This window comes from Lepidochelys kempii, chromosome 25 (genome assembly GCF_965140285.1).
Source record: "Lepidochelys kempii isolate rLepKem1 chromosome 25, rLepKem1.hap1, whole genome shotgun sequence".
Lineage (NCBI taxonomy): Eukaryota > Metazoa > Chordata > Testudines > Cheloniidae > Lepidochelys > Lepidochelys kempii.
The window spans coordinates 19,548,756-19,572,395 of NC_136404.1; the positions used below are offsets into that span (position 1 = coordinate 19,548,756).

The 23,640-nt window shown below is 38.1% G+C and overlaps 1 protein-coding gene across 7 annotated transcripts in view; it reads left to right on the top strand.

Moving 5' to 3' along the window:
* The window catches only part of EPS15L1 (epidermal growth factor receptor pathway substrate 15 like 1), an 81,335-nt gene extending 60,021 nt beyond the window's left edge, over positions 1-21,314 (top strand). For 6 of the 7 annotated variants that reach the window (XM_073324396.2, XM_073324397.2, XM_073324398.2 and 3 more), the window contains 2 exons: positions 11,726-11,931; positions 18,131-21,314. In XM_073324396.2, coding sequence (XP_073180497.2) covers positions 11,726-11,931; positions 18,131-18,277 — 353 coding nt within the window. In that variant the 3' untranslated portion in view covers positions 18,278-21,314. The remainder of the gene's footprint in view (positions 1-11,725; positions 11,932-18,130) is intronic. The other variant, XM_073324403.2, reaches the window with a different exon arrangement.
* Positions 21,315-23,640: the final 2,326 nt, after the last annotated feature.

The window sequence follows — 23,640 nt, forward strand, 5'->3', positions numbered from 1 at the left end:
TTAGGTCAGCACTGCCTTTTGCATTGCACAAGAACACTTTTAGTAGTGTTTGTTTTTTCCTCTCCTATCTCTCTCAATTGGATGGAAATTAGGACAAAATTTTGTTCAATTTCTTGATAAAATATTGAAAACCAAGGTTGAATGCTATATGTCCTGTGGATACATTAGCCTAATTTTCTTAAAAAGCCATATTTTTAATAAAAATCTTAATTGCCTGAACACTTAATACAAAAGGCTTATCTGAACTCTTATCACATTTCTATTATTTAGGCTAAATCCTTTACTGACTTGCCTCCAGTGCAATATCACTCGGCACAGTATTTGGCCTATGTATTTCTTCAGATTACTTTTAAGAAGAGAATACTTGTTTTTGATGTGAAACAATTATTAATTATGCAGTATAGTTGAAATAAAGAATTTACACTGAGCAAATTGGTTAACAAGACAAAAGCAAATACTAAACTTCCCTTGCAGTTTTAAAGTTTTATATTCCTCTTTACTCAGGGCTGTACTTTATTTACTTGTGTTAATTCAAACCACGTGGATGGCTTCCTTTGGGAGGCAGGAAGAATATAAAATGGCTTTATTTAATTAGGTCCTCAACCAAAAAGGTATTGACCTTATTCCCACTCATGGCTAAGCACCTCTGGTTTTGCAGAGCTTTGTAACCTTCTGGATGCATGTTTGGAATAGTGTGGATGCCTGCTCATGGCTCTGTAAGTTGATGTCCATGATTATAAAAAGGTGGTGCAGTCCCCAGTCATCTCAATTCCTCCTCCTTTGCGGCTGTGAGCAGGAACCTCAGCTTTAGAGTTGGTGACTGACAGGAAGGCGTATTTTTTTCATGACTTCCAGAAGACCTGACAGTTAGGTTACAATACAGGCATCCCTTGTTGAGTAGGATAAATGACTCATGGGTGGAGCAGCTGGCCCAGCCACAAACTAAAAATTCCATTCACGTTTTGATTCTGTTGTTTATGATGATCTCTTATTCTGAAGATGATAGTTCAGTACTAATTGATGAAGCAAGTTGTTCAGAAGATAATTTACCTGTTCATTTTTCCCCAACATAACAAAATGATACAGCAGTAGCAACTTATAGTCAAGGTTACATAATGATTTCTATTCTAACCTCCTCTTTTAGAAGGTTCATAACTTTTGGAAATTTTCACTTTTCCAGAGACATTTTTTCAGGTCTAATGTCTTTCAAAGGGGTGCCTGTTTTGTTTTGTTAAGTTTAAGTAAAAGTGGGTGCAAAAATTTTGTGTACAAGGAGAGGGAGGGAAATGTGTGTATATATACGTTTTATATTTTGTGAACAGCTCTACAGCCAAAATAGCTGAGAGTCTGAAATACGGCAAGGAAATAGCCCTTGCTGAGGAGAAATATCAGAGTATTCTGAAAAAAAAATAGTTTTGGTTTTACTGAGTTATGATCACATACTGAAAATGTGCAGTACATTTGTACTCCTTTTTCTATAAGCTTGTAAAGTGACCAGCTAAGGAAAGGTGCATTCCACGTCTATGGACTGGGTGGATAATTTAGCTGCTTGGAAACAAGTTTATTAAAGTTAGGACTGACTGCTGAACAGTTGGTAAGGTGCCAAGGAGGAGCCATGCTGTGAAGTACTTTACAAACACTGCAGTCCCCAAGGCTTGCATGAATGAGGCTTCCTCTTGCATATCCGAGTTGCATGAGACAGGAATCCAGGTACTGTCACAAGTAGTGTCCAGATTATGGATTTTATACTCATTACTGCCAATTTTTCTGCAAACTAGCAGAAATCTGAAATCCTAGATAGTGAACCTTCTGCTCTTTATTATTTTTTGCACCGTAGAAAGTTCCATTCAAAAAGCTACTTTGGGTACATTTAAAGTTGCATATATAAGCGCTTAAATCAGGCTGTGCTAAATTTAGTGTGATATGTGTAACCTTAATTCTCTACCCCTGTGTGTTTGTATTATTATAATTATATGGTCACACGCTCTTTATCATGTAATACAGTAAAATATCTTTTTTATTGTTTTTGTATTTCTGAGAGAAATTTTAGGCTCCGACCCTAAATGGAGAATCTAACAAAATCTATCAGAAAAGATCAAGGTCTTCATTTCTGCGTAAATGTGTTGTTACTCCATCCCACTGCTTCATTGATAAGCCAAATTCTATAATAGCACACTACACCAGTGCTGCCTCAGTGAGATACTGAGAATAAATATTCACCCTGAACTCCAGTGCTGCCTCTAAACAGCCACCCATCTCACTTGCCTTAAAGCTGGTCTTGGGGTATGAAATTAAGATAAGCACTTAGTATGGGTGGAGTTCATTACTAAGTTAACAGCATTTACTGTGGTAAATCATTTTGTTCATCATCTTTTTGCTGAAGTGAGTCCTCTGTGTGGTTTAGGTGCACCACTTGGGTAACTGCTGAAACTGCTGTGGTTTCAGAATAGGACCTGTTTTGCTTTTTTGTAAAGCTTTTTTCCCTGAAGCTGTTAGCTAAAATACTGACATAATAAGAAAGAACTGCAAATGTTTATTTGCATTTTCCTACTTCCAAACCTGAAAAGGCATTTTACTATATGAATTTCATTGTAAAACTGCACATTTATTTAATCTCCAAGGAATCAAAGTTGAAACTGTCCTCTTTACTCAGTCATCATTAACGACATATGTTTACCAATTTTCTGTTACCATTGTTTGCTTTCTTCTGTTAATTTTGTTGGGAATTTGAGGTTTGATTCGGGTTTGGGGGTTTTTTTGGTCTGTTTGTATCAATATGAAAAATAACTTGTACCATGCTTCTCATACCAGCCTGGGTTCTTGTAATTGCACACATGTAGGGCCAAAGACATGCTGTGCACCCCATTGTACATTTACTTAAGTACCTGGTGCAACTCTCTATAAATCAATACAGAATTTGGCACATGCTGCATTACAAAGGGAAGCATTTGAGTGCCAATGATAAGATTATAAATAAGATTATTAATTGGAGGGCAGTGGTAAGAAGGAAACTAGTACATTGGAAGACCTAATTCAGTAAAGCAAACATTTTCCAGCTTTCAGAATCAGAGCATATTTGCCAGGTGGAGGGCCTTCACAAGAAGAGCCTTCACTGGAGAGAATCCATCACCTGTAAGTGGTCACTGGGATTGGTTTGTCCAAGGTGAGCACTGCCTAAAAAGGTGTTGCAGGTTAGAAGCAGGACTTTTCCATCTTTGACATGTGTTGCTTCAAAATAAATTACCAAATGAAAACTGTCTTGAGATAAGTTTGTTTAATACAAAAAATGAAGAAAACAGCATACATAAAGTGAAATTGAAGACTTCTCAGTTAACAGTTACTCCATAATATTCATAGTGACACTTCCTTTTGCAGGAGATTCGTTCTTTTGTGATCTGAGCTAAATATGAAGCACAAGAAACCCCGATGCTCTTCACATGTGCTCCGAAACCCACCATGGAGCTTCATGCAAAACATTAAAGTAGACAGTTTAGAAAAAACAGTTTTCGTGAGCAAATAAGTTGCAAGACGTGGGACCACAATTCCAGTTATTGATTCCAAACAGTGATTTCAGCAGCAGAAAATCTAACAGCTAAGAAAAGACCACTTAAAATGGAACAAGCTCGCTCTTTACAAATCTGCCCAGTGGGGTTTGGTATTAGAAGCTATAGGGCCAAATTCTCCTCTTGTGTACCCTTGCAGCCCTCTGACTTAAATGGAAATGCACAAGTGCTTCTGAGGAGAATTTGCCTGATTTGGGGTTAGAGAGCACACTAAAAACCACACTTTTAAGGGGACTTGTTCAAGGACAGCCTGAATCTCAAATTAGGTTTTCAGGCAAGAAAACCTAAATATTCCAATTTTGCTTGTAGCCAAAATTAATTATTTTAAAAAATAAAATTGTGTTTGCACATAAGATCCTCTTGCCTGTAGAGCCTGGACTGTTGAAGAACTCAACAAATGACAGTTTTTATCTTTTAACAGTAATAGTCCAAATGCAGAGTTCCGTATTTTTTTAAAGAATAGACTTGCATGGGTGTATGTGAGAGAGAGATCTCCCATCAGATGTGGCCAAGAGTGGGATGTGTTATGAATATAATGAGGTGGGGGTTAGGGGAGTTCAAAGACAATCTGAAACTGGCAAAGGGCATGAAAGAAGGTCCATATTAGAAGTGAAGAAAGCTAATACTGCTGCTAATTCCTGTATATTTTGTGTAATTTCCTTACCTTGAGGACAATCTGCTAATTTGATCAGCCTTGTTTTTAAAAATATATTGGCTGACCATGAGGCTGAAACCTGAAGTTGACATTTATAAACAGTACCTAGTATCTGTTGTATTAACTAGAAGTGCAACATAGGGCATATAAAGAACTTGCCATGAGCACTCTTCCTCAAGTGCATCATGAGGACCAACTGGCTGAGCAGAATCAGAGGAAGAACCTAGCAAAATTGCAAGCAAATCCATTTTTTTCTGCCATACCTTGGCATTTATAAAGAATTGGAGGGCAGGAAGTCCATATTCTTTTTCAGCCTCAGTCTGGACTCTCTGAACAGTGATTGTACCCAGGTTTTTTAAGTGCAGATGATGAGCTTCTTTGGCCACCACTTAGGGTATGTCGACACTACGAAATTAGGTTGAATTTATAAAAGTGTGTCCCTACTAAGCGCATTAAGTCGGCAGAGCGCATCCACAGTACTGTAGCTAGCGTCGACTTTTGGAGCATTGCACTGTGGGAAGCTATCCCACAGTTCCCGCAGTCTCTATTGCCCATTGGAATTCTGGCATGAGCTTCCAATGCCTGATGGGGCAAAAACATTGTCACGGGTGGTTTTGGGTACATGTCGTCAGTTGTCCCTCCCTCCATGAAAGCAATGGCAGGCAATCGTTTCCACCTTTTTTCCGTGCAGAACCCATACTGCTGTCAGCAGACGGTGCAGTAGGACTGCTTACTGTCGTCGTCATCCACCGCTTCCAGTGCAATTCTGCTCTCCTGCAAACGACATACCACAGCAAGCATGGAGCCCCCTTAGCTCACCACTGCTGTTGTGAGCGTTGTAAACACCTCGCGCATTATCCTGCAGTATGTGCAGTACCTGTAAAAGTAGGCAAGGAGGTGACGACAGTGCGATCACAATAGTGATGAAGACATGGACACAGACTTCTCTCAAAGCACGGGCCCTGGCAATTTGGACATCATGGTGGTAATGGGGCAGATTCCTGCTGTGGAACGCTGATTCTGGGCCCGGAAAACCAGCACAGATTGGTGGGACCGCATAGTGTTGCAGGTCTGGGATGATTCCCAGTGGCTGCGAAACTTTCGCATGCATAAGGGCACTTTCATGGAACTTTGACTTGCTTTCCCCTGCCCTGAAGCACAAGAATACCAAGATGAGAGCAGCCCTCACAGCTGAGAAGCGAGTGACTATAGCCCTCTGGAAGCTTGCAACGCCAGACAGCTACCGGTCAGTCGGGAATCAATTTGGAGTGGGTAAATCTACTGTGGGGGCTGCTGTGATCCAATTAGCCAATGTAATCACTGAGCTACTGCTATCAAGGGTAGTTACTCTGGGAAATGTGCAGGTCACAGTGGATGGCTTTGCTGCAGTGGGTTCCCTAACTGTGGTGGGGTGATAGACGGAACGCATATCCCTGTCTTGGTACCAGACTACCTTGGCAGCCAGTACGTAAACCGCAAGGGGTACTTTTCAATGGTTCTGCAAGCACTCGTGGATCACAAGGGACGTTTCACCAACATCAACATGGGATGGCTGGGAAAGGTGCAGGACGCTCACCTCTTCAGGAACTGTGGTCTTTTTGAACAGCTACAGAAAGGAACTTACTTCCCAGACCAGAAAATAACCGTTGGGGATGTTGAAATGCCTATAGTTATCCTTGAGGACACAGCCTACCCCTTAATGCCATGGCTCATGAAGCCATACACAGGGACCCTGAACAGTAGTAAGGAGCAGTTCAACTATAGGCTGAGCAAGTGCAGAATAGTGGTAGAGTGTGCATTTGGACATTTAAAAGCTCACTGGTGCAGTTTACTGACTAGGTTAGACCTCAGCAAAACCAGTATTCCCATTGTTATTGCTGCTTGCTGTGTACTCCACAATATCTGTGAGAGTAAGGGGGAGACTTTTTTGGTGGGGTGAGAGGTTGAGGCAAATCGCCTGGTGGCCGATTACACTCAGCCAGACACCAGGGCAATTAGAAGATTAGAAGAGCACAGCTGGGTGCCCTGCGCATCGGAGAAGCTTTGAAAACCGGTTTCATGACTGACCAGGCTATGGTGTGACAGTTCTGTTTGTTTCTCTTTAAAGAAAACCCGTCCCCTTGGTTGACTCTACTTCCCTGTAAGCCAACGGACCTCCCCCCTTTGATCACCGCTTGCAGAGGCAATAAAGTCATTATTGTTTCAAAATCATGGATTCTTTATTAATTCATCACACAAATAGGGGGAAAACTCGCAAAGTAGCCCAGGAGGGGTGGGTGAGGAGGGAAGCACCGGGTGGGGTGATGGATGAGGGGAGGAGGGAAGGACAAGGCCACACTACAGTTCAAAACTTATTGAATGCCAGCCTTCTGTTGCTTGGGCAGTCCTCTGGGGTGGAGTGGCTGGGTACCCATAGCTCCATCCCCAGACATGTTAACAGATTTTTCCAGTAGCTATATTGGCCGCAAACGCATCCCAAGTCTTTAGGGCAAATTAATCATTAAACACGCTTGCTTTTAAACCCTGTATTATATTTACAAAGGTACACTCACCAGAGGTGCCTTCTCCAGCTTCATGGTCCGGGAGCCCACCTCGGGAGGGTATTGGCTCCAGGGTGATGAACAGTTCCTGGCTGCTGGGGAGAAGGGATTCTTCGCTTGCCTGCTGTGCGCTATCCTCAACCACCTCCTCCTCCTCCACAAAATCCTCATCCCTGTTGCGTGAGACTCCCCCCTTGCAGGTGTCCACAGACAGTGGTGGAGTAGTGGTAGGGGCCCCCCCTAGAATTGCATGCAGCCCATCATAGAAGTGGCATGTATGGGGCTCTGACCCAGAGCAACCGTCTGCATCCTTTGTTTCTTGGTAGGCTTGCCTCAGCTCCTTAACTTTCACGTGGCACTGCTGTGTGTCCCTGTTGTACCCTCTGTCCATCATGCCTTTGGAGATTTTGGCAAATATATTGGCATTTCGTCTTTTGGAACAAAGTTCTGCCTGCACAGATTCTTCTCCCTATACAGCGATAAGATACAGTACCTCCCATTCAGTCCATGCTGGAGCTCTTTTGCGATTCTGAGACTCCATGGTCACCTGTGCTGAGGAGCTCTGCATGGTCACCTGTGCTGATCAGCTCACCACGCTGGCCAAACAGGAAATGAAATTCATAAGTTCCCAGGGCTTTTCTTGTCTACCTGGCAGTGCATCTGATTTGAGAGCGCTCTCCAGAGCGGTCACAATGGAGCACTCTGGGATAGCTCCCGGAGGTCAATACTGTCGAATTGCATCCACACTACCCCAAATTCAACCCAGCGAGGTCGATTTTAGCGCTAAACCCCTTGCCGGAGAGGAGTACAGAAATCGATTTTAAGAGCCCTTTAGGTCGACTAAACAGGCTTGGTCGTGTGGAGGGATGCAGGGTTAAATCAACCTAACGCTGCTAAATTCGACCTAAACTCGTAGTGTAGACCAAGGCTCAGTATTAGATATCACTTATCAGTACAGGGTTTTTGATGGTCTCAGAATACCTAAAACAGCAATATCTTTCTATACCTTTATAAACAACTCAGAATATTTAGGAGTCACCGATAAGTACTTTTGTCAAGATGATAATTTTTCCACCCTATTTACTAGGAAATGCAGATGCAAAATATTAATAAAATTTCAATGGGCAATCAATTCTTGGAACTAGTTTCTGATGGTGTAACTTTCTGATATTCAAATGACATAACCAAAAGGGTTCTCTTTATGTAGAATCATTATAAAATGGTACTGTTGCTGGAGCAACTCTGTAGTTAAGGGTATAAAAGCTATTACGTCCTAACCTATGTTTTTTAGCATCTTATAAATTCCTTTTTGGATCAAATTTCTCATACTTATTCTAATATTAATTTGTTTGGAAAGTTTCAAGGAAATAGTGTGTGTATGTCTAGGGGGTGGGGTTTTTGTTTTTTGCAACTTCTGCTGTTGCACGGAGGTTGCATAAAAGTGTTGTAATAATATTTTTCGTTGCCTTCACATAACTAAAAAAACCTCACTTTTTAAACGTTTTAAACTTACTGTACAGCTAATGAGGGCAAGTGATTGTGACAGGTTAGAAAATATTTGATTTTGATATAAGTAAACATTGGAATGTGTTAATTTTAAAGCTTTGACAATATATTTTTACATTTTTTTACACAGTCAACAGTAGAAAGAAAATAAGATTGCTCTGTGGATGAGGGGAAAGCAGTGGACCTGTTATTCCTTGACTTTGGCAAAGCTTTTGATACGGTCTCCCACAGTATTCTTGCCAGCAAGCTAAAGAAGTATGGGCTGGATGAATGGACTGTAAGGTGGATAGAAAGCTGGCTAGATCGTAGGGCTCAACGGGTAGTGATCCATGGCTCCAGGTCTAGTTGGCAGCCAGTATCAAGTGGAGTGCCCTAAGGGTCGGTCCTGGGGCCATCTTCATTAATGATCTGGAGGATGGCGTGGACTGCACCCTCAGCAAGTTTGCAGATGACACTAAACTGGGAGAAGTGATAAATATGCTGGAGGGTAGGGATAGGATACAGAGGAACCTAGACAAATTAGAGGATTGGGCCAAAAGAAATGAGATGAGGTTCAACAAGGACAAGTGCAGAGTCCTGCACTTAGGACAGAAGAATCCCATGCACCGCTACAGACTAGGGACCGAATGGCTAGGCAGCAGTTCTGCAGAAAAGGACCTAGAGGTTACAGTGGATGAAAAGCTGGATGTGAGTCAACAGTGTGCCCTTGTTGCCAAGATGGCTAATGGCATTTTAGGCTGTATAAGAAGGGGCATTGCCAGCAGATTGAGGGACATGAACGTTCCCCTCTATTCCACATTGGTGAGGCCTCATCTGGAGTACTGTGTCCAGTTTTGGGCCCCACACAACAAGAAGGATGTGGAAAAATTGGAAAGCGTCCAGCAGAGGGCAACAAAAATGATTAGGGGACTGGAACACATGACTTATGAGGAGAGGCTGAGGGAACTGGGATTGTTTAGTCTACAGAAGAGAAGAATGAGGGGGGATTTGATAGCTGCATTCAACTACCTGAAAGGGGGTTTCAAAGAGGATGGCTCTAGACTGTTCTCGGTGGTAGCAGATGACAGAACAAGGAGTAATGGTCTCAAGTTGCAGTCGGGGAGATTTAGGTTGGATGTTAGGAAAAACTTTTTCACTAGGAGGGTGGTGAAGCACTGGAATGCGTTAGGTAGAGAGGTGGTGGAATCTCCTTCCTTAGAAGTTTTTAAGATCAGGATTGACAAAGCTCTGGCTGGGATGATTTAGTTGGTGTTTGTCCTGCTTTGAGCAGGGGGTTGGACTCGATGACCTCCTGAGGTCCCTTCCAACCCTTGTATTCTGTGATTCTATGATTCTAAAATTAATCTGAACCATACAATACTATATTGTTGTGGAATTAATTTTTTTAGCTGAGACAGCCCCTGTTGTTTTAAGCTGCATTAATTTTCCCCGAATGTTGTGTGCACTGAATAATAGTCATCAGCACCTCCTACTGATTCACTGTGCATTCTGAGAGGACATAAGACTGACTCACCTAGCTATTATAAAGCATGTTTTTATATCCTCTAAAATACTTGGAGCTTGAACTCAATTCTTATTTTTATATAAGGTCATCCTGGAGTGAATGTATTACAGAATTCATATTAAGTTACATATCAAAGGACTGGATGATTCCAAACAAATGATTTTAAGAGTCAAAATAGATCTTATCTTGCGGGCCTGGTTACTACTTTGAATGGGCAAACCATCTGAGAATACCAGGTATTCTAGTCTTCTTTATCTTTCTTAGCAGTAGCTGATAATAAATGTCTTTGTTCTCTTCGGATTTCATAAACTAAGGAAAATTTGATCTGTGTGGTCCTTGGATAAAGAGCTTTAAGAAAATAAGGAAGGTCTGGAATTCATAGTTTTATATGCACCAAGGGCATTAAAAAAGGGCTATACAAACACTTGGGGCTTGTCTACACTGCCCTGCAGTTCAGACTAAAATGCTGCACTGTGTGGATGCTACAGATGCGAACTAAAAGGTTCCTAATTCATATTAATATAGTCCTCTAATGTAAACTCTGCATTAAACCCCTATGGGGACACTCTCATTCATGTTAAATTCACTCCTTTTGTTCATTAACTTCAGAGTGTAGGTGAGCCCTAAGTATCCATGTGGACCCTTCTACCATGCACTAAAAGTTCCATCCTGGACTACTCAGGGAATTAACGCAGGCTTTTTCCTTGTGTAGACAAGAACATAATCTGCTCCTGTTTCAGAGCGCAGTACTGAACTTTTAATGCACAGCAGCAGATTCCACATGAATACAGTGCACATCAGGCTAGTGCCGGGTAGATTTACACCCCAGCTTGCTGTGAACTAAGTTTTGTATTGATGAGCCCTAATTTGTGCTGTTTTTTATCCTTTGGAATCTCTTCCAGGAGTTCTCTTTTTAAATTTCTCCATGTACTTTGTAACTGATTTGACTTTTATATCAAGAAGGGTCAAGTCAGATATTTGTTTCTAGGGGAGCTGAGTTAAGGGTTGTTTGTACATCTGTGAGGAATGCTATCTTAGGAGAACATGTCAGTTTTTATTCTTACCTGGTTTATTATTTAGCTCAGGAAAATGCCCTTGGAAAAATGTTAATGCATATTTAATATCAAGAATTTGAATATCAAGGCTAGAATATGGAACCTTTATTCAGGCTTGTCAGTACTTACACAAGTAATCCCATTAACTTCATTAAAGTCAGTGTCAATGCTTATAAGAATAAGTGCTTAACAAGGGTAAGGGTTACACAATCAAACACAATTAAACAATTCTTTGTTTCCTCACCAACTTATTTTCCTCATTGTGCATATACTGTACACTGCAAATGTGGATGGATGAACCAGTTCTGGAAAAGAAAATATATATATACAGATAATAGTAATTGTTTAGGAAAATCTGATTGTTTAACATAGTTGTTCAGTGTTTGGAAATGTAAAGCGTTAAAGGCCAGATTTTTAAAGTTGTTAGACATTAGGTCCCTAAATACCTTTAAAAATCTGGCCCTTAGTGCTCATTCTTATTTATTATTTAATGAAAGACCCAAAATCAAACTAAAATGTCTCTACCTTTAATCAAGCGAAGTTAACTACAAGTCATAATTGACAAATATTTTTGATCAAATGCCTTTATATATTGGTCTTCTATCTTCTTAAATTTTGTCAATAGTATTTTCATAAATCTAGATAAACTTATTGCAAGTGTTTACAAATAACATTTATGAAAATCCATGAAGAGAGAAACAACTGTTGAGACCTTTTGCAGGGATAATGGGTGCTGTGATATCAGGTTATCTTTTAGATTATTCTAAGAAGAAAGGATGATATTACAGTAAAAGTGCATGAAGGACAATCTCCTACTTAGGGATTTGCATTTTCCATGGTAAGTAACCTCTCTTTTTCTTCTTTTTTTTTTTTTTTTTTTTTTCTTCTCCTGAACTTTCCAGGTAAAAGTACTCCTGTAAGCCAGCTCGGGTCTGCAGATTTTACCAAGCCCCATGATCCATTCCAGCCATTTGGGGCTGAGAGCAGTGACCCGTTTCAAAGTAAAAAGGGGTTTGGGGACCCGTTTAGTGGAAAAGATCCATTTGCTCCTTCCTCTTCAAGTAAAACTTCTAAAGACTCTTCCTTGGGTTTTGCAGACTTCAGCTCTGTAAGTTAAGTTCATTGTCTCTGAGCAAACCACTTTCTGCTCTGCTTGCTGCAAACTCTTAGTTTTTTTTTTTTATTTGCAGACCTACTGTCCACTGGCTTCTGTCTTAGTACCTTCATGCTGTCCCCATTGTAGTTCTGTATTAATATTTCTGTGTAAAAAGGCATTTTCTCTCAATAATAAAGGAGTTTTGAGTTTGATACTCAATTTTAAAAGGATTTGTTTTCTTTTAAATTATTTTACTACAGTGTGCCTTTTCTCTCAAGATATTTGTAGCAAAATCTATGTACTGTTTTTGTTGCATGGAGGCTGCTTTGTAATTGATTTTGGAAGCCAGGATGTAAACATTCCTCAGAAATAATTGTTGAAGACATTTATATAGCAGTTTCACCATATCCTGAAAAGTAAATCCTTAAAACAAAGGGTTCCATATAGTATTTGTAACTGTTTGTGAAAAAGTTCTGACAATCCCGTCACAATGTTTTCTGTATGCACTGGAATATGAATCATAAAGAGACATATACAAGAGAGAGTGGAATTAGCTGTGGAATTTTGTTTCAATTACTGATTATGTATTTTATGAACTTTAATGTTGATAAATGCAAAGTAATGCACATTGGAAAGCATAATCCCAACTATACATATAAAATGATGGGGTCTAAATTAGCTGTGACCACTCAAGAAAGAGATCTTGGAGTCATTTTGGATAGGTCTCTGAAAACATCCACTCAATGCGCAGCAGCAGTCAAAAACGCGAACAGAATACAGGGAATAATTAAGAAAGCGATAGATAATAGGACAGAAAATATCATGTTGCCTCTAAATAAATCCATGGTACTCCCACATCTTGAATACTGTGTGCAGATGTGGTCACCCCATCTCAAAAAAGATATATTGGAATTGGAAAAGGTTCAGCAAAGGGCAACAAAAATTATTAGGGAAATGGAACAGCTTCCGTATGAGGAGAGATTAATAAGACTGGGACTTTTCAGCTTGGAAAAGAGACAGCTAAGGGGAGATATGATTGAGGTCTATAAAATCATGACCTGTGTAGAGAAAGTAGATAAGGAAGTGTTGTTTACTATTTCTCATAACATAAGAACTAGGGGTCACCAAATGAAATTAATAGGCAGCAGGTTTAAAACAAATAAAAGGAAGTATTTCTTCACACAACGCACAGTCAACCTGTGGAACTCCTTGCCAGAGGATGTTGTGAAGGCCAAGACCATAACAGGGTTCAAAAAAGAACTAGATAAATTAATGGAAGATAGGTCCATCAATGGCTATTAGCCAGGATGGGCAGGAATGGTGTCCCTAGCCTCTGTTTGCCATCCTTGTTGGGAAGCTGGGAATGAGCGACAGGGGATGGATCACTTGATGATTACCTGTTCTGCTCATTCCCTCTAGGGCACCTGGCACTGGCCACTGTTGGAAGACAGGATACTGGGCTAGATGGACCTTTGGTCTGACCCAGTAGGGCCATTCTTATGTTCTTACATAGAGAAGCCCTTGTTAAACAAAGCAAACTAAGGTCTGTTTTATAGAACCAGTATATTAACATCCATATTGCACCCCATTAGAAAAGATCAAAAGGTCTTACAGCAAAGCCAAGTGCCTTTCCGGGAGTAAGTACCAAATTTTCAAAAAGCCTGGCTTTGTTTCTAGTGTTGGCAGATACATTTACAATGACTTCAAATGTAGTATAAGAATAGATGTTCTAAATGCTACTGGTGGTGAATAGAAAATATGTTCCATACAAAGCCTCCGTCCTGTTCCTTCTTTCATGTGTTTAAGTTTTTTGTTCTGGATTGCACTGCCACACAATAAAATTACCAAGTCAGTCTATTTTTTAAATCTGGTGGACGTATTTCACTGTTAAGTAGGTGTTGGTTTTTATTTAAAAAGTTTAATCTCAAGTGGTATTAATTTTTAAACAGTTTCCCCCAGTATTTCAGTTCACAGTAAAACGTGTCTCATTCTCCTCCCTGATATATGTTTAGCTGAGGTCCTCTGTGCATATTTTTTTAGTTGCCCTCAATTCTTTAGTTTATCTGAAAATATCAAAGCTCTAAATATTATTAAACTTTACCATAATTAGCAAAAGTCTGTTGAAAGTTGGTATGCAGTTAAATTCTGTGACTGTATACAAAATGGTGACATAATAAAAATCAGACACAAAGCTTGCATTATCTGCAATTTTTTTGAATGGTACCTAGTTTCTTTTTTTGGGACCAAGGATGTAATGTCTAAGCATAAAAATGGAATTACTGTTACCCAGCGGTGATTATTGTATTTACAGAGTACAAATATTTCTTAGCTGGCAGGCTTGAGTAAGTCATCAATGATTTATACCAAATGATTAACCAGTGTCATTTCTTCCATTTAAGTTTGTGTTTATGCCCCTGTGCCATCAGGGTTGTAGGAGATAGGATCAACCTTGGAAAGTAGAAAAAAAATAGGATCTGAATAACTATTTATCATTTAGCTGGTCATAGCTTAGGTTAACTCTTGTCGCTGGACAGTATTTAGTCCGATAAAACAAATTTAAACTTGCATTTGTAAATGCTCTCTATTGCCCTGAGAAATCTCTTCACTAAGTGCTCCTTTAAAAAAAAGAGAGGTTTATTTGTTTCCCTGTTCTATTCAACATTATTTTCTTTCTGGTTGTGTACAACACAGGATCACGTTTCCACGCTTAGTAATACTTCACCTCGTGCTTTGTGAAGTCATAAGTAAGCCAGATATCTCATAAACCAGGGAAAGGATTGTGCTTATCTGTTGGTTGGAGGAACCTGTTCTCGATTATGAAAATTGCAAACAACTCCATTTACAGTATGTTGTCTGACATGAAGTGTGGAGCTGTAGGATCTGTAATTGCCATGTTGGTTAGTTGGAATTCTGCATGATTACAAGCAAAGAGAAGCTGAGGATTTCCTTTAGTTTTTTAATTGTTATTCTAGTGTTGTTGTTTGAATTACTGAGTTGTTGTTATCCATTGGATTTAATGAGTGTGATTCCATTGCATTCTTGACTTTTGGATTGACATAAAACATGAGTCTTGAGAGCTGACAAAACATTGTGTTCGTTTATTTTTCAGATATTTCTAGTTTATAATTGGTAGAAAAAATTGCAGAATTCCAATAATCTTACGATCAGTAGAAAAAGACAAGCCAGGTGAGTCTTCCTTTTGGTGGAAGGTAAAATTTGTCCCTTCCACCAACAGAAGCTGGTCAAAGGGACAATCTTTTCGTTCCACCAAAAGAAGTTTGTCCGATAAAAGATATTACCTCACTGACTTTGTGTGTGTCATATCTTGGAACCAGCACGGCTACACCACCACTGCAAACAATTGATAGAAAGCACATTTTCATTTTCAAGGAACAGAGAGCATTCGGAACTAAGCTCAAAGATTGCTCTTTATTCAATGCATATGAAGTTTTGTCACATATTAGACATATTTTCCCTGCATATGATTTGTCTTCCGTCCACTTATACTAGGCCATTAATGTACTTGTTCTAATATTTTGAAAAATATATCCATACTTTATTATTTGAGTGTTGTTTTCAGATCACTTGTACCAAATGAAAGTACCTCTGATAATGCATATTAAATCTTCATGTGAGATCTGTCTTTCAACATTAGCTTTTGTGGAAAAATAGACTGCAATAATAATGTTATACTGATTTATTTTTAGCTTGGTAAAATGGATTTTTATGGACAATCTGCACATAGAACAGTGATGATACTGAATTGTTAGGTTATACGTTCCAACACTGACCATTTAAGGTTCATTTAGACAGACTTGAACTTTCAGAACCCATGTGACTTGAGCATTTAAGAAGTACAATCAAAATTTGAATGAGCAACAGGGAATGGATCACTTGATGATTACCTGTTCTGTTCACTCCCCCTGGCGCACCTGGCATTGGCCACTGTCAGAAGACAGGATATTGGGCTAGATGGACCTTTGGTCTGACCCAGTATGGTCATTCTTATGTTGTTTAAATTCTAAAAACAAATAACTTCTTTTAATATGGTGGTGATTATAAATTATACTTACATAATAAATAGGGATCTTCATACTGATACAAAAGTATGCTTTTGAAATGATGTTTGATCATGCTAGCACGTTATGATAATGTAAAAATGTCAGTCATCAAGAGTTCCACACTAGTCAGAAATCAAGATTTGCTTTGTCTTGAATCCACGTCACTCTTTTAGTAAGCTTTTCTAACCACACAACATGATTTCAGATATGTATGAAATAAACATGTTTGTTTTTAGAAAAGTCTTTAGAAATATGCATCTTATCCTATGGAATGAACACCACTGGTAAAGTATCTGAGACCAAAAGCAATTAGCTGAAGCTCATTATATCTCTAAAACTTTAAAAGTAACAATAATTTCACCCTAAATCCCATCCCTAGGATTTTCTTTTAAATGTTAGGAAACTTTGGTAAAATTCTGGCCCCACGTAGTCTGACTTCATTGGGGTCAGGGTTTCACTCATTGTCTTGAAAATCATATATTTACAATTTATTGAGCTTTTTAAGCCTTATTTACTATTCACTGAAATAAGTTGTAATAGGAATGGACTGCACAGTTTCTTGGTTTCAAAGGTCAAGTTGCTAAGATGCAATGCACTTGTATTACTAGTTTTGCTTTTCTGACATCAGTTTTTTAGCAGTAATAGCAGGAGGAACTGCCAACAGCCAGGATAACATAAAGATAAAATACAGTGTAACTAAAAAGATGAGAGAATTGGGCATAGATTAACATTATTAATTTGGACCTGCAAGAAATGTAATCTTATACGTTTGTTTAAAAATAATATGAAGCATGGATATAGTGTGTAATGGAAAGGTAGATTCCTGGGAAAATGTACATGATACATATAATAAACTAGATAAGTGCATGTTTATTATTGTTATTATTTATCATTTAAAGTTAAGCATATGCTTTCTTGAATTGAGGGCTATATGGATAAGACAAAGTTTGTACTGGATGCTGTAGCAAAATAAGCTAGTGCAACTATGTATTGTGCTGCATTCAAAGATATGTCCTATCATGGACCAGGGAGGTGGTATTCACAGTTTATACAGATTTGATTCAACCAAAGGTGAAATTTAGAATTCTATGCACTGCTTTTCCCTTCTAAAAAAATCAAAATAATACATTTTTCTGAACATTCAAATAAGTATCAGAGCAATTTTTTAAACAGTGGAAATAATACAAAACTAAGGACTAGTTTTGCAAATACTTACTATCCGGCAAACATTTGTGTGCATGTTTGCTGGACAGTGGGCCCTTAAAGATTAAACAGTAAAAACTAATCATTGGTTTTATTTAAAGGTAAAATAAAATGTTATTTTGATAAGAAAATAATATTTCTAACATTTTATACAAAATCCAATGCAATCAGTTTTTAATGTCCACTTCTTTAATATGTGAAACTCTGTGTAATATTAGGGATGCTTATTATTGGAATAATTTTGTACATTGCTTCCATGTATTGAAATTATTTGATAATATTAAAAAAAATAAGATGAATATTAAAATGTATTTTATTTCTTTAGTGTTTGTTGCAAAATCGTTTGGATTCTGTTATATTGTTTGCTACTGTACTGCCTGAAAAACTCTGCATTTATTTTATAGACAATTGCAAAAGCAGAATTTTACTTTTGATCGGATGGTGAACCTTCCCACAAATCTTCAGTCTCCAGGTTCATTATTAACATGTATCACCATTTACAGAAACTATTACAGAAAACACTTCACAGTGTAGTGGCATATCAGTAAATAGCTTCCAATTTTTGTCAGCTTGAGGCTAACATCTTAGTATGGTTGTAGGCTGCTATACCCTCAAACTCTTCCAAGTAATTTTGCCCATGGATGTAGAGTTCCTCTCTATCCCCAGATCTTCTGGTCACTCACTTGTATACATTTGGGACCTGGATTCAGGCAGGACAACATCAACATGCAAAGTTTATGCCTTGGGTGGGAGGAGGAAGGTATTAAGTAAAAAGATCAGTGAATGGAGTAGGGAAACCAATGAGTTTATTTCTGGTTTCAACCTAAAAGTGATAGCTTTATACGTCTTGTTACTTGATGCACGTTTCTTAATGTTGCATACTATTTCTGCAGTCTTAGTTTATATTTCTTTCGTTTATTAACCAAGTTTCCGTTTTTATTTTTTAGTTTGGAAATGAGGAGCAGCAGCTGGCCTGGGCAAAGCGAGAGAGTGAGAAAGCAGAGCAGGAGAGGCTGGCTCGATTGCGAAGACAAGAACAGGAAGACCTTGAATTGGCTATTGCACTCAGTAAGGCTGATATGCCAAACTCTTAAATACAAGTCTTTGGGCTCCACCCAATGCAAGTCAAACCCTTTAAAAAAAGGTTTTGTAAAATTTTTGTTTTATGTTGTTAAGTAATTGTAGTCACCTTTAAGTCAAAGCATAACAAGATTGGCTGGTTATATCAAACTGGGCTCTCCATGGCTTTTCAAGTACATAATGCACAGGAAACACACTGTAAAAATTGTATTATACTTCCTAGATAAAAGTTACTGCTTGTAAGAAATGTAACGTATGACCCTAAGGTACTGAAAGCAAAGTTTCGTTATAATGCAGACAGTGTTGCACACAATAAGCTGCAATTTGTGAATCTGGCTTTTATTACCTGAATTCCATTGTCATTGTTTTGAGGCTGCAGTATGAATAATAAAATTATAGAAAATGACACTTGTTAAAAAAAAAAAGGGTATGTTTATAAAATTATCACTTAGCTTTCAGTTCTTTTTGTTACATTTATTTAATTACTCATAGTAGGCCAATGACCATAAAACCACCTAGCTCAAAGACTTTAGGGCAAATTATTTCTTAGGTGTTCACCTTTCATCTGTGAATATGGCTTATCTTATGAAAGAAACTCTGATTATTTATATATTAGATGCATAGCGACATAACTCGTGTAGAGTCCATCATATTTTGAATTCAAAGCCTATGAGACTTAATAGCTTCTTCTTATTTAAACATGATTATTTGCATAAAATTTTTTTTTAATATTTGTACATGGTGGTATTAAAAGGAGTGATCCTGATATTGTAAATTAGACAAATGATGACTCAGTTCTAAATCATGGGATGAAATATAGATTAATTCCATGAACAAGCATGAAGACAGGAATTATCGTGTTTGAGGCTTTTTCTACATAATGTTGAACAATTTCACACTTTTTAAATTTTAATTTTGAACTGCAGTCTTCCCTGCAACCATATTTTCCCTTCATTTGCTCCAACAGGCAGAATATAGGGCTATTATTTGTATGATCCAATTGACTATGTTACAATCTCTACCTCGGAAGTGATTAAGTGTGTGCTCTCATTTTTAAATATTATGGTTGATGATTAATCTCGCTGCCCGTCATTAAAAGTTATACAACTGTTGTACAGACTAGAAAGTTCTTTATTTTAAACTAGCCCAAGTTCACACAGAATTTATTTGCCAGATAGATAGAATAGATGGATATTCATGCAAAAGTTACAGCAATATTTGTAGAACAGATAGGCTTAAAAAAACAGCCTATCTACTGATAGCACTAATTAGGCCAGTATGTCCAGCTTTTTTATAGACTTCCAGAATTCAGGGGGGATGTTACATGTATTTTATAGAGGTAATACAACATGTATTTTACTTGTTACGGATATAAAATGAGTACTTATGGTATTTTTGCTGTGAATTATTCATTTATAGAAACTGCCTTTTCTGGTAAATTACAGGAATCTCAGCACTTCATTTGTCCTTGCCTTGTGCTTTGGTTTTGTTTGTAAATGGAGTGGGCATTTAGGGCCAAATTTTCAAAATGTTCTTTGTGATACCTGTATTTGCATCCCCAATTCTGTACATGTGCATTTTGGCTAGTTAACATTCTGAATGTCTGAAAGTGTGGCCCTCTGCTTGTAAAACATTCTCTGTTGGATAGCATTGTATTTCTTCATCTTCTGTAATGTGTTTACATTTTTGTGTGTCCCTGTTTTGTTTTATTTTTCCTTTCACAATGATGTTAGTGCCTGTTTTTCCAGTCAAACAATTCCTACATTCTAATTGCCTCATTCTGGATACTTTCCTCACACAGACATAAGAATCCCAGTAGGGATTATTTTTTCTGATGACTAGTTTTCAGACCTAGAAATGTAATTAAACATTGATTGTCTCAGGACAATGCTGCATTTGCATTGAAAATCGACTCTAAATTGAGAACATCCATTTTAAGGTCTTCTGACAGAATATATTTGACAAAACTGAAGCCTGTCATTTCAGAAGACATTGTACAGAGTTGCTGATCCCTGAATGTGTGTGTCACTCCTGTTTAATGTTATTACAAATGATATGGGCTTTTAAATTGGAATCATGAGGGGAGAAGAGACCCCTAAATATTAACAAAACGTATATGTTTCTGTGTTGTCCTGTATTTGATGTAACAAGCTGCCATGAACACTGTTGGAAATAATCCTGCCATACTTTCAGTACTTGATGACCCATGTGGTCCCTTCCAACCATAACTGTTTTTCTGTAAAGTATATTATGGAGAGTTTATGGGCTTGTCTACATGATAGTATAATGCACTCTGTGTGAGTGTGATTTCTAAATCACACTAATGTGTTATGCATTAGTTGATCCACGTTGACCCCTAGTGTGAATTAACACAGTACTGGTTCAAGAAGCACTATGTTAATGAGCATTAATGTAGTGCTGTTTGAACCAGTGCTGCACTAGACAGATCTGCATGGACTGATTAGTGTGCTACACATTACAGAGGTGTGATTTCTAAAGCACATTAGAGCGCATTACCTAACTGTATGGACAAGCCCTAAGTTATCAAGTCTGATTTCAAGTTTCAGAACACTCTCTTTTCCTTTGGTCCACGACACACTGAGCTCATGAAAGCAAATTAGATCTACTTGTACCTAACATCAATACAAAGTTTTTACCATTAAAGGGGGTTGACTGTAGTATATACTTACATGGCAGGGCTGTAGATGTCATCCTAACTATATAGTCAGATCAAATCAGAAACAGCTGTATGAGACAGTATGTGCCTTTTCTCAGTCCACCTTTTACTACAGTCATATTGCTTCAGAGAGATAGTTGCCCCTGTTCTTTGAGCTGTTGTTGCAGTTTTGTTATTTTATTTTGTCTTCTCTTGTATTTTTTCTGTCTTATGTACATATATATTTTGCATTTGTCTTAGTACCTCTCTTACACATCTAGCTCTTCCAAGTTGAAAAAAATAGGCTGTTGGGATGCAGGATGAAATTTAAAAACCTGTATCTGTGCATATAAAGCTTTTAGATTCTTTTTTTTTTTTCATTTTCAGTAACAGTTCCTACTTTGTAGGATTTTTCATTCCTTATGCAGCTGAATAATCTCATGTGCTGTGTCAAAGCAACTGCAATATCTGAGTCCCCTTCCAAAGTGTAGTGTGAACACAGGGGTCATGCCTTTGATTTTACAGCCACATTAGGCCACTGCTTTTCTCCCTTTACAATTAAAAGATTTTACTTTTATTGCAAATGCTGCTTTTATAGTAATTTCCTCTTTCATCTCTCCTCCAATGTATGGTATCAATTGCCCTCACCTCTGACTGCAGGGTCAAGCCACCTTCTCCAAGTTGGCAGTGCCGTTCCATAACCTATCATTAGGAGGTTCACTCTCCTCCCCCGCAGCCCAGGGAGTAAAAGCATTACTTCTGGAATACACCAGGCCTGAGGAGTGAAAGTTACAAGATTGCATTCAAGCTTGGGTCTTTGTGTGGTAAAGTGTGGGGGCGGGGGGAGTGACATAATTTGTTTCTCTTCTGCTCAAATGAAACAGTATCTTTAAACCAATTTATAAAGGAATTCTACTGCTGGATCTCTGCACACAAATGGGGCATGTGGATGAGCTAAAGAGCCTGATTACTCAGAAAATTTATGTGCCATAGAAAGAATTTCAGCCACTTTATCATATCTCTGAAATCTTCTAATATAATTGTGTTACTTCTGTGATATTCAGTTAGATATTACCTCACCAACCTTGTTTCTCTTACTTCTGTGATAGTTAATGTTTTTGGGACACAGTATGAGGTCAGAAAAGTGAATTTATCTAATATATATATTTAGTATTATAACCAAGTATAAACTTTGATTGTACCTTCTGGGGTATATAGCCTTGTGTGGCCAAATATTGAGAATGAGCCAGTAGCGAAAGGTCAAGCAAATTAACCAAACAGGAATCCAAGAAAATATGTAGTTAATCCATTTACAATTGCAAACATGCAATAACCCTAAACTGTTCTGAGATGGTTTTAATTTGGAAAGAGAAGGGATAAATTTTAGAAGGCTGAAGTCTAGGAAACGTCCCTCTGATTTCTTTTTGTAATATCTAAGTTTCTCCTTGTAGAAAGCAGTCATCTTCATTCTTCTCTACCCTTAGAAGCAACATTTTTTATAGAAATCACTCCACTTCTCCTAAAGCAAAAATTTATCAGAACACATTAATCTTTCCTTCTTCCACCAAACACTGAAATCTTAACCACAAGTAGATTCACTTCAGGTTGAGCAGATTGGTGTGCACGCACACAAAAATAAGGTATATCTGTATGTAAATACTCAATAAATTATATAACAAAGATAGTGTGTATACATTCACACAAACTATATGTAGTATATAAGTATATATGTGCTCTATAAAGTGTATATGCAGTAAATGTATAGTATATTACTATATACTGTAAAAATGTGTATATATGTCTATATGCATATGTGCATTTTCTATACAGAAACGGGAAATGAGACCTTTGTGGTTAGAATTTCAAAGTTCTGGCAAAAGAAAAAAATTAACTTCCAGTCATTTCATTCAATAATGCTGTTATTGGCACGACAAGCTGTGTTTGTTGCCAGATGTCAGAGACACCTGAGAGGTTTGTCTGTCAAAGGTGAGTACAAATCTGCCAAGGTGGCGTTTGACAGTGTGGTTGGGATATTATCACCTGTGTCCACTTGCACTTGCTGTCCATTTCCAATCTGCTGGCATGTGTCTGTGTTGGAAGGCATCTCATTCCCTTCTCTCAGCATTAGACAAAGCTTTGCCTCCTAGTTTTTTGTTGAATATTTTATTGTTGAATTCAAGAATCTTTCACATATCTTCATATTTGGACATTAGGTAAAAATGTGGTAGAAGATGCCTTTTTCCTCAATCTCTTGTCTGTCATTTTGGTTGCACAGTCACTCTTCTCTGGGTTCAAACTGTGTTTTGTTTGTTTCTCAGTTTCTACCTACATTTTTGCCTTAGGAGAAGTGACTATGCATTGCATTTTTGTCTTCAATGAAAGAATTAAGATGATTCTGTTTTCTACAGGGAGAAATCATTAGACCACAGTATGTAAAACAATCTCAAAGAAGGTGCTAGATTTCTATAGTAGTATGTGTGTGTTGAGTATATACATCTGCATTTATGAAGTGCAGTCGCTACTGGGGTGACTCATGGCAACCATTGATTACCACACAGCAACACTACACTGCATTTCAGACTGAAATGGAAGAAGACTTTTATCCAATTGAAACTAGGCTTTTACAAAATATTCTTGTTGTAGGGACTGCCAACCATTCTACCATAGCAACAGATAATACTAAGGGATGTACTGGTACTTCTGTACTGTTGTATGAGACTT